At 42.9% G+C, this 11,983-nt stretch overlaps 1 protein-coding gene across 1 annotated transcript; it reads right to left on the bottom strand.

The window, feature by feature from the left end:
* Positions 1-689: 689 nt before the first annotated feature.
* On the bottom strand, positions 690-11,604 carry LOC149273457 (TBC1 domain family member 17-like). Its single transcript, XM_089506285.1, has 16 exons — positions 11,473-11,604; positions 10,952-11,026; positions 10,505-10,625; positions 9,985-10,189; positions 8,170-8,281; positions 7,617-7,778; positions 7,038-7,169; positions 6,501-6,604; positions 5,840-5,934; positions 5,453-5,569; positions 4,995-5,095; positions 4,043-4,142; positions 3,728-3,825; positions 3,273-3,389; positions 1,582-1,668; positions 690-902 (listed from the first exon to the last, which is right to left on the bottom strand). Exons 1-16 carry the CDS (start codon positions 11,602-11,604, stop codon positions 690-692), a joined length of 1,971 nt encoding a protein of 656 aa, XP_089362411.1.
* Between the last annotated feature and the right edge of the window lie 379 nt (positions 11,605-11,983).

Raw genomic sequence — 11,983 nt, 5'->3', positions numbered from 1 at the left:
CTTTGAATTCCGCGTCTGGGAACGGCGGCTACGCAATGCGGCGCAGAGCTCTCCGGTGTCCCGACCGTTAAAGGGTTTCGCAATCAATTCTGAAAGTCAGAACATTTTGCCTCCATATAGAGGAGAGACTGATAATCAATCTTCCTGGCACACCCTAGTGCTGACATGATGGGATTTTTTGCTGTTCCGTTCCGATCTAAAGGATGTTTTAGTATAAGGGCTGCGCTGGCGTTCCAAAGTTTCGAGAGATCTCGCTGCGCCGAGCTTCGCACCTCCGTTCGTTCCGAGGCTTCTCGGCACAGCTCCGGTTTGGAGAATCCATGGCGAGCCTCCATATTGCTTCTTAAAAGTGATTGTTTCACAATGAGCTAAAATATGCTTTTCTATGAAAAAAAAAAAAGGTGCTTCGTGACCATTCAAGATGGAGACATTTTGCCCCCGCCCCAAAAGTACAGCGTTTCCCCCAAAACCAGATAGAAGCAACATCCGGGAATTGCAGTACAGAATGTTCTTGGGTTCCGTTATTGCTGCCCTTTGGGTAATAAACATAAAAAAAAAGAAAGAATTGGGAGTGAAGGGGCATTTGTGCATTACTCAAGTAACAAGTGTTATATTGGTGTAACAGCGTGAGTGCACACGGAGCGGAGATGTTAAAGTGCGCAGACAATGGAGCTCGGAGTAAAGACCGGTTAAGGAGAAAGGCTCTGCGAGGTTGCAGTATCCTCTGTGGGCAGGATTTCGATGCTGCTGTCAGGCTGACTGGGAGACACGCTGTCGGTGAGATCCAGTTCATGGACTTGGCTTGGAGAGAGAGGCTGTGGGGGGCTAGCCGTGTCCGTGCTGGGGGCCGGGCTCTTAACTTCCGCCAAGCCAAGAAGCTCCTTAACATTAAGAGGCAATTCCTATGGATTTAGAGCAAAAATGACAGAATAAATGAACCGGGACATAAATGTGACCTCCAAGCCCTCTATCCTCAGCTCATGCCCCTCTTTTCTAGGAACTCAAAGTGTTTGCTGGGTATGAGGGTATCTCAGGGTCCTACAACCCTAAAAGCCCCGATAATGTGTATAGAAACCACAGGAGAAGGCTTAATAAATTAAATTAGGTAAATAAATGATTCTCCTAAATGTCTTACTCTTTAGGTCACAAAGCCATATAAATGTCTTGGGAAAGCCCCGCCCCAGTCACGCCTCTAACCACACCCCCTAAAACAAGTGTCCATTCTCGTCAATGAATCATGAAAGGCTATACATTTACATAGGATGAACTACTTTAAGAAGCTGCATCACGGAACGTCACCAGCGGTGGTAAGAAGGTGGAGAAGACTTTTTAACCCCCCACAGAATGTTACTTTTTCTAGTAATGCCCCTGTTGGGGCTATAAAGAAGATGGGTGAGGTAATTAATGCTTTTTGTTTTGTCCCTTCTTGGAAACCATTTCTGGAAGCCCCGTGCCGCTGAAGTCTCCATTTATGAAGATGAACCAATAAACTGAACCGGCCCTGGAGACGTTTCAGAAGATGGATGGGTCAAGCAGGGCTGGCGGTTCTGCGGCAGGAGCAGCCATAACCCCGGCACTCACCTGACAGCGTGCCAGCTGCTGATTCAGAGCTTCGGCCCGACACAGAATGTCCTCCACGCTCATCTTCATGGTCAGCTCATTAATGTGCTGAACAGAAACAAAAAGCCACAGATAAATAAAAGTCTGCCGCGGCAGAGCGAGGGGAGAAGTCACAGGGAAAAAAAGAGGAAAAATAACGGCTGTATAAGCGAAAACATACAATAAAAAATATTTCGTCTGAAGAAGGTCAGTAATGCACTGAAATACAGCTAAACAAATATTTATCTCAATATGCAAGAAAACCCCGCACTGTATACAGTAATAACCCCCAGCACTGTATCCAGTAACAACCCCCCCAGCGCTGTATACAGTAATATAACCCCTCAGCGCTGTATACAGTAATACAACCCCAAGCACTGTATACAGTAATATAACCACCAGCACTGTATACAGTAACATAACCCCCAGCACTGGATACAGTAACATAACCCCCAGCGCTGTATACAGTAATATAACCCCCAGCGCTGTATACAGTAATACAACCCCCAGCGCTATATACAGTAATATAAGCCCCCAGCCCTGTATACAGTAATATAACCCCTCAGCGCTGTATACAGTAATACAACCCCAAGCACTGTATACAGTAATATAACCCCCAGCGCTGTATACAGTAATATAACCCCCAGCGCTGTATACAGTAATATAACCCCCAGCGCCGCATACAGTAGTAGCCCCCCGCACTGTATACAGTAACAACCCCCAGCGCTGTATACAGTAACAACCCCCAGCGCTGTATACAGTAATAACCCCCAGCGCTGTATACAGTAACAACCCCCAGCGCTGTATACAGTAACAACCCCCAGCGCTGTATACAGTAATATAACCCCCAGCACTGTATACAGTAACAACCCCCAGCACTATATACAGTAACAACTCCCAACGCTGTATACAGTGATTTAACCCCCAGCGCTGTATACAATAATATACCCCAGCACTGAATACAGTGATGTCAGTTGGCATTGACAAAAACCAGGTTTTATCTCTTTTTGTCGCAATAAACTCCCTTTATCTGATGACCTGGAAGCTGCCGGTGTTGTCCCTCACGTGATACTTTGGGTAACTTTCCCGTACAAACTCATACAAATGGCTAATATGCTGCCTGAAAACATCATATTATGGGGCAAAAACTGTAATTTTTGTTGCCGCATGGTATTTTTTTCAATCTTATTTTAAGTCTGACTTTTTTTCTTTTTAAGCAGTGAAATCCTCCTGTTAACATGAAAACTTTTGCACTCATACATTAATCCCACACGTGAGTAGGCAGGCTAGTCTGCAAATGAGGAAGAACTGTAAGGCAGCCATGGACTTACCTTCGGATAATAATATAAAATGATGTCATCGGGGGGCATAATGTAGGCCCTTGAAGTACTGATGACATGCGCAAGGTTTACCCTTTTCATGTTATTGGTTATTTCCCTGCCATATCTGGCACCTTATGTGTATTTGATCCATAAGACTGTGTCCAAATGTAATGTTTACAAGACAATCTCATCACATTATGTGATCGCTCCCTTTTTTAGTAGATATAGGATAAAAAAAATTGATTAGAATAAAAAAAGTCTAATTCTAAAAGCTGTGACTGATTTAAAAGCTAGTCTAGTACCTCCGATACTATAGGTGCAGACTGTACCCAAATGCGCAGCGGGACTTACTTTAAGAATCTCGTTGAAGCCGTAGTCAGAATGCATGAGAGCCTCCCGCTCCAAGTCTAAGATGCCGCAGCCGACGAGGAGGTGAAAATTGGGGCAGGGAAGGCCGGTCCATAGCACCTTAATAGAAAGCAAAAAGATGGGGCATTTAGTGCACGCATATAATAACAGATTTCAAAACAGAATGAAAAGCTTGGCATCTTCCTTAAGATCGGCGTGGATTCGTCTCATAAGAACATCTGATTCGTGGGCAACTGGACGGGATTCAACAAAAAAAAGAGAGAAGCGCAGAATTGCAATAAGATTGATGTGCCAACACCATAGATGGGACTACCGGGATCCAGAATATGTATTATGGTGGCCAATGCCAGGAGGCGGGGCTTCAAATTAAATATATATATATATATATATATATATATAAAATATATTATATGTAAATATCAATCCTCTATTCTCACCTCCCAAAGAAGAAGGATGTCCTGGAAGGAGAATTCACGCTTGAACCAGATGAGCAGCCATCGGAAGCAGAAGCTGAAATTCCCAGAATCCTTGGAATCTGAGCACAAACGTTATATATGTTAGCGATGTTGGCTGGGGGGGGGGAGTACATAAGACTAATAACAGCCACTTCTTATATATATATAAAAAAATATTAAGAACAACGACCCGATTAATATAGTTTTTTCATCAGATGTTTTGAATACATTTTGTAAGAAAAAGGGGAATAGCAGCATCCATGTACATGCGCTGCATGGGGCGCATGTAAGACATACCCAAGAAATCACACAGCGCGGGATCCAGGACGCGAAGCAGAAGGTTCAGTTGAGCCAACTGCTTTTTCATGGTCTCCTGGCTTTCTTCAAAGTTTTGGTGCTGGAATGAAGAAAAAGAGGAAATCGTTAAGTTCTTAGTAAAAAAAAAAAGACAAATCACATCTAGGCGAGACTGACAAATTTCAGCTGTATATTGTGGTTGAAAATATATCTGTTTATTAATGGAAATAAGAAATAATAAACTAAAATAATTCTATTAGATCGACTTTATAACTACGGGATCGGCCTTACCTGCCTGGCGTATATTTCTTTCTTTTTTTCTTCTTCTATCTATTTATTTCCCTATTTAAATGTATATTGTCTTTGTGTCTTTCGTCTTCTTGTGATTTGTTTTATGTTATGTTGTAGACGATAGGACTATGATTTCATACCCTTTTTGTAAAGATGTGTGTGTATGTATGTATATATATACATATATATATATATATATATATATATATATTGCTTTTTGCCCTATAGTAGTCTGCTAAATAAACCTGCCAGCGTTTATCTTGCTGCTTTTTGGGGAACATCTGAAAGTCCTCGCCTATGGTATCCTCTAACGTGAACCTGAGTGTTAGGCACCATAACTAGAAGGGTCCCTTGGCAGTTCAGGGCCAGGTATGTTATGAGCTTTAGCAAACCCGACCCCTTGCAAGTTCTACCAGCTGAAGATCTGAGTCTCCACCGACATCCAGCAGGACTCGACATGCTGGTTCTTCAGGTGACTGAAGGAAAGCTGAGCTCTCTAGGATGTATTGACCACTCTTGTCTTTGATTATATTCTGATTTCCGCCCACCCATGGGTATATAATCGGGAGAAGCGTACCTATAAACCTTTCAAACTAGCCTCCAAGTTAATGATTGTCGGAGACCTAAGAAGAACCCCGATAGATTGGCTGCGCAACCTTACCACCATCTCCATGAATCCCACAAAACACCAGAATGCATCCACCTCGTTCTGCGTGACGAAAAGGATCGGGGAGAGAAGGTCACTCATTCCCTGCACATAACCTAAAAAAGGAGCAATAATCGTGAATAAGTTCCACGCAGTACACAAAAATGGTAATGTTATTAAAAGGGGAACTTCCGCGAACCAGATGATCACTGATCCCAATTCATACGTTTTCAACTCGTACCCCAAGCTAGTTAACAGAGGATCTCACCCGCAGTCCACCTTATGACTCTACTTTAACTTACAGTAGGATTCAAGCTCCCAGCAGAGGTGGTAGAGGGTAATACAGCGAGGGGATTTAAAATATCAAAGTTCTAGATGAAAAGGGTTTTGAAAGGGAATGCTTACTTATAGCTTTATCTCGGATGTGACAGTTCCCCTTTTAAAACCAAGTTTAAATCGCGCAGAGCGTTTACCCAAATCGAAATTAAACATGCAGTACGTCATCAGCACATCATTGAGGAGGACTAATCCGGGGTTGTCGTTTCCTTCGTAGAACTTGTTGCTCCGATCAGTCCGACTGACATCCCTTTCTGCAATAAAGAAATGTGATGATTTAACACACAAACACCGTAGTAACCCATTCATTGCCTGGATAGGCAACCTGCCTCCAATCACACACCAGAGTTGGAGAGCATTAAAATATCCATCGGATGGGTCAGGGCAGGGGAATTATGGGAAATATTACGGGGTGTTCCTTTAAGAAACACCCCTCCTTTTTTTTTTTTTCCTCGGCACAGATTCGTTTGACATATGTTGGCGTTAAATATATAGTTTCATTATTTTGGGGGGATGTTACCAACCTATGAGACTGCGGTAGCCTCTCAGCAGAGAGTTCCTTTTCTCCTGATCCTCCGTGACCGATTTCCACTGCAGCTTCATGCGGAAATACTCATCGCTGATAACAGCAAGACAAACATTGGAGCATGTGTTACACGGGGTCCCGCAGAGATGGCGTTTATCCCGCTATCAGCCTGTTTGGTTCTATCCGTGGCTTACAACCCGTCAGATGCGTAGGAGAGAGCGTATTAACCCGTTTCATGCGCGAGGAGCGAGCGACAGATTGCTCTGTCGTATGATGGAAGCTCCCTGGGCAGGAAAGGGGTTCGCGAGCCAACGACACAGACCATTTCCCTTCTTCCCGGGAGAGGAGGTTATGGACAGCAGGGAAATTATATAGCAAGGTACCTGCCACTGGGGCAAGTCCAGAGCGTCATACGTTGCCCTAGATAAACAAGGATATTATTGTCCAAGCTCTGGAAAACAGGTTTCAATTATTAAAGCAGATTGTATTATTATGGAAAAAATAAAAAAGGACAAAGCAGATTTGTATGAACCCTCGGGACTCCGGGATGATTTTTATTTTTATTATGAAGATTCTAAATTCGCTGCAGAGATTAACCGGCCGATACTATGCGATTCGCCAGAGATCTCAGAACGTCGGCCGCGAACCAACACGCTTACGTCTTTTTCCGAAGCAGAGTTTTCCTCTCGTCGGTTGTGCTGCTCCACGGGTAATAGCCAAGGAGGAACTTCCAAGCTTCCTTTCGAAGACCCGGACTGAGGCCCTAGAATAATAATAATAATAAAATAACAAAAAAACAACAACAAAAAAAAGCCGTTTTATTCAACAACCAAAGAGACAAAAAAGATAAAAGTTCCAGAGTATGTGATGAGAAAAATGAGGCGGATTGAAAGAAATATACAGTCAATAGTGATATGTCTTATGTCATGTTAGCTGTTGTAACGAATGAAAGCAAACTGTTCAGATAAATTCATATTCATATTAATTCAATTACTAATTAACAATAAAAAGGTGAAGGCTTTTAATTAAACGGTGAAGGTGACAGTTGGCGCTAAGTGTGGTGGCTACATCTTTATCCGGAGGAGAACAAGCCGCCTATATGTTCCATTTGTTTTGAATATCTTATTTGGGTCGTTTATTTTACTTTAGATGATTTTTAAGGAAAGACGGAAGGTCTAATGATCGCGAAGACTCACCCCGGAAAAAATCCTTTTTTTCAAACCATCCTCGTCTATCACTTGGCCTTCAGAGTCAAAGAAGGATTCCCACTCCTGCTCGCCGACGGGCGACTGGCGCTGGATGACGGGCCGCTCTCCCAGCTCCACCTGCTGCAAAAAGGGTTTATTTAAGGTTAAAATCCCAAATTGTCTAAATCTCATTTGATGTCAAGTCTTTAGAAGGATATTCTGATCCATTCCCAGAAGCCAGATAATTTTACCACCTCGTAACAAATAAATCACAGGTCAAGATGCCTTTGAGGAGCAATCTTTCGTTTGTTCCAATGAACTCTCTGTTGTATTGTACTGACATTTTAAAGAACTACTGAATGATATCACCATGGTTTAGAACAGGGGCGTCCAACCTGCGGCCCTAAAGCTGCTAAAGGACTACATCTCCCATAATGCTCTTTCAGCTAAGAGGCAGCTGGCAGAGGAGGATGGGAGATGTAGTTCTGCAGCAGCTGGAGGGCCGCAGGTTGGACGCCCCTGGTTTAGAACCCGGCCGTCGTCCTCTTGACATAGTAAGCTTATTATATTAAACTTCTGGGCACTTACACAGGTGATCACTTCAAAGCCAGGTTCATCTTCCAGTCCGACGGCCATCTGTGACAGAGGCCGTTGGTTTAGAGTATCTTGGGGTCGCAGAGCTCCGCGGAAAAAGTTGGTGACTTTGGAGAAACCCCCGAATGTGGCCGAGTAAGGGTCCTGGAAAAATCTCTAGAGGTATTAAAAGGCAGAGCGGTTATGTACAGTTCTTTGGGTCCCTAAGAGCACATCAACAACCAAACGAGCGTGTAATAGTGATCGAAACAACGGGGGTCCGATTAATACAATATTATTTTGTAACACCTTGACATACCAAAAATAGTATATCAACATACATGCTTATAAGAAGACATGAGCATTGTCTATCGCTTCACTAAAAAATAACAGGGGTGAAATAAAACTTCTCATTGATTATTTTGATTATTGCATTACATAAACAGTGCAAGAAAATATCTGTGTGGCCCTTTAACAGCACCCTTTGTGCGCTCAAGCCGGGTGTCGCGCAGACCAATGACATCACGGCAGGCGAGGGGCTGTAACGAGTGAAACAGGTCGAACTTACGGACACCACGTCTGAGGAGCCGTCGTCAAACAGTTGAAGTTCATCGAAGGAATGAGAGAGGGCATGCGAGTCGTGCGGGTAGATCAGGTACAGCCGGGAATCCCTGGGAGAGCTGTAAACAAAGCAAAAATGTTTTCACTCTCTAAATCCATACGACCCGAGTGCTCCTGCTTAGGAGGAAGAGTCCCTCCTTAGGACCCAAATCCCCCCTTTCCTCCCCTGATGCCCCTCTTTTCTAGGAGCTCAGAATGTTTGCTGGGTATGAGGGCATCACAGGGGTTCTAAAAGCCCTGATAATGTGTATAGAAACAGCAGGAAATGGTTAATAAATTAACAAAATAAAACCCATTTTTATAAATACATTAATATTAATAGGTCATTAAAAAAAACTTGGGAAAGCTCCGCCCATATCGCTAACCACGCCCGCTAAAACCAACTATCCATCTTTGGCCCTTTAAAAAGTGGGAATAGGTTAACCCACGATGTTCTAGAAGAGGCTGCAGTCCTCTTTCGATGTTTAAATTGTATTAATGTTTAATTGTATGAGTCTCATGATGAATTAAATAATTAGCTTACTACAAGAGGGAACAAAATGTAGATATTTACGCAAAATCAAATAAAGTAAAGGATTTCCCGTCATTTTCTGAGAGCCCAAAGGATATTACATTGAAAGCCATTTTATCAGATTTAATATCGTGAAAGATTGGGTTAATCCATACGATGAGCGCGAAATGCGAGCGTACCAAAAATAAGGATAAAGCGGATGGGAAAGCCACTCATTCCTGGCACGGCGGAGCTGCGCACGCACTGCGCACTTGAAATCTTCCCATTTGTCCTTGCGAACCCAAATTAAACCAAATGCTGTCACGTTCAGCAATTACGGGTTCCGTTCTGCGATAACGCAGTAAGCCCTGTCTGTGCCAATGTCAAACTATAAATTGTTTCCCTTTGGTAAGCGCTGACGGTAAGCAAAATAAAGCGATCTTACTAATATGCAAGAGAAAATACATTGTGTGCATAAAAAAAAAATCACAATATGCTAATATTTAAGTTTACGTGGCATTTTTTTTTTTATCTAATAATGATAATAATACTGATTATAATAATCAATCATTAATAAATAGATTATATATTTATTTTTTTTAATATGCCGTCCATTTAACATCACCAGTGGATCCCACCAGTTTCATAAAGAAATGTACTTATATTTAAAGGTGGGTGCGTATAATAAAAAATGATTCTCAATTAGTATGAAAAAAATAGTTATTAGAAGAAAAAAAAAAAAGATTTTTGTTACGTCATTTACTTTAAAAGGATCCTTTAAAATCCAAATATCTCAACAATGCTTCCTATTAGTGCATTTGTCGGACGCGATTCTGCGTCGGTCAGCAACTCATCGATTTGTAAGTAAACATATATATTACTAGAGTCTAAGTGGAACTGCAGCATTGCGTAATTAGGGCAGGATGAACCCCATAAATAATAAATACTAAAACAGACCGGACCGCTCAATAATTCTTTTAAGCGGGAAGGCCTTTTAAACCGTAGCGTCTTCTCCATTATAGCGTCGATGGACATGCTTACAAGACGAGAATCCGGATGAAAACATTGTCAACGTTATCAAAATTCCGAATTCGGATGGGTTCCGCATTTTCCATTGACTGAAATCTCACAGGAGCGAAGTTTAGTTGAAAGGAAGAGAAGTGTTAGAACAAGAGGGAAGCGCATGCTGATGAGTGTTAGGGGATGGGAGGTGTTGGCTGCTAACCTCAGAACGTCTCGGAGCTCGTCCTAACGTGCGGGTTTTGTACTCACGTTGCCAGGATGACGTATTTCTGTAAGACTTTGAGAAGAGCCTTCGTGCCGCCTTGATGGAAATGCAGCGCCTGGAAAGACACCCCTTCCTTGGTGATGAATATGAGGTAGGACCAGCTCAAGCCGGCCTTGCTTTTCCGGATGGACTTCAGTTCTGAGAGACTCAGCGAGAAGGCCCACTTGAATCGATTACCAGACTTCTGGGCTGTAGGAGAGATCAGGAGAAAAGAAAAGTCCGAGTCTCTGTGTCATTTAGTAAACACGCTCTTTTACCCCGGTGTCAGGCCTGGACCGGCCATCTAGAAGACCAGTAGGACCACATACTTGCCGACACACAATGTGCTTCTGCCTGCTGGATGAACATGGCTAACCCCTGCTAGAGTATAGGTATCTGGCATTTAAGAGTATGTGATTTGGCAGGAGTTGGCCTTAAAGTGCCAGGGATGCTTGGTCATCCTCAGCATGGCTCTGCCCAGTATTAGGACCTCGCGACTGCCCTCTTGTTCATGTCCAATCTTACCAGACGGGTCATCCTGGGGTCGAAGCTTGGTTCCCACAGTGCTGATAACAGCCCAGTCCGGCTCATAACCTGGATCAAAAAGATCTTCTTCTGCTCGGCACGAGGGGCTGCCTGGAGATTCCTGAGAAGCAGAAGGGAATTGGGATAACTTCCTGAAGTTATAGGCAGTGGCATATTGTTACATAGGCTGTAGTTCCAGGGGTTCGGTAAAACGCCCAACTGAATTTGGCTCCCCGGTGTGCAACTTGGGGACATCTTGGATCTTATCATGATAGCAACCAATAGACTGCTGGTTGGACCGATCTATAGGTTGCTTTGATGATAAGACACAAATGACCATCATTAAGGGAGAAGTTCCGATATTTACAGCTGTAAAAAGTCAGTGACATCACACTTCACTTCTAAAGAATTTTCCCAGTAATGGCTGAAATGATCATTTCCACTCACCTTCCTGCAGTAGTGAATCTGTGCCGATTCTCCCTCCTCATCCACAGGGACCCACTGGATGATCACATCTGCTGTCTAATGGGGAGGCAAAAGGCAAGACACTAAGGAGTTTGGCCAAAATGAGATTACCGGCCCATTAAGAGACGTTCACTCAAATCTGAGTTAACATTAGGAGTTTAACTTTCAGGGGCAGTTAGGATCGACTAGGAAGCAAACACCAGCTGCCTGTATGACATAGAACCTACCCATAAAAGCAATGTAAGGACGCCTTTACTTCATTGAGAGAGGAGTGGATACATTGAACGGCCTTGCAGTAGAAGTGATACAGTGTGGGAATTTATGCATGGGATAAGCATAGGGATATCGTGAATATAAGACAAGCAGGAACAAATGGACAGATTATCTGCCGTTAGAGACTATATGAACGTCAATGCAGCCTCTGGTATTCACTTATTATGAGCAAATAGAGCTAAACATAGCGCTGTATATATATATAATTTAGATAAGTATTTTTTAGTTACTTTTTCAATGACTTGGAGGACCCCGGAGATCATGGAATCGTGGTCATTTTGCCGCTTGGTGCTGGTATGAAGAAAGACGCCATGTTTCTCAAACACCACCTGAAAATCCCACAGGAAATAAAATGAGGTCATATTTTATTCATTAAACCGGGACAGACAGACACAAAAGTATAATCGGCAAACCGATCTGCAGCAATAACATGACGACTTCAGGCACTTATCATAAAGCACAAGCAGACTGTGCTGTAGCCGCTAAATAAATAAAAGATAATATGAATTATTCTACATTGCCTAAAGGTTTGGGGTCATTTAGTTGTTTGCAACATAATTCAAAACGGGTTTCTAACGATCAATTAGCTTTTTAAACTTGGATTGGCAAACACAACGTGTCATTGGAACACAGGAGTGATGGGAGTGATAAAGGGCCATTGGAACACAGGAGTGATGGGAGTGAATAAGGGGCATTGGAACACAGGAGTGATGGGAGTGATAAAGGGCCATTGGAACACAG

This window comes from Sceloporus occidentalis, unplaced genomic scaffold (genome assembly GCF_023333645.1).
Source record: "Sceloporus occidentalis isolate IW3139 unplaced genomic scaffold, rSceOcc1.0.p SCAF_375, whole genome shotgun sequence".
Classification (NCBI taxonomy): domain Eukaryota; kingdom Metazoa; phylum Chordata; class Lepidosauria; order Squamata; family Phrynosomatidae; genus Sceloporus; species Sceloporus occidentalis.
This window is presented reverse-complemented; position numbering and strand designations above follow the sequence as displayed.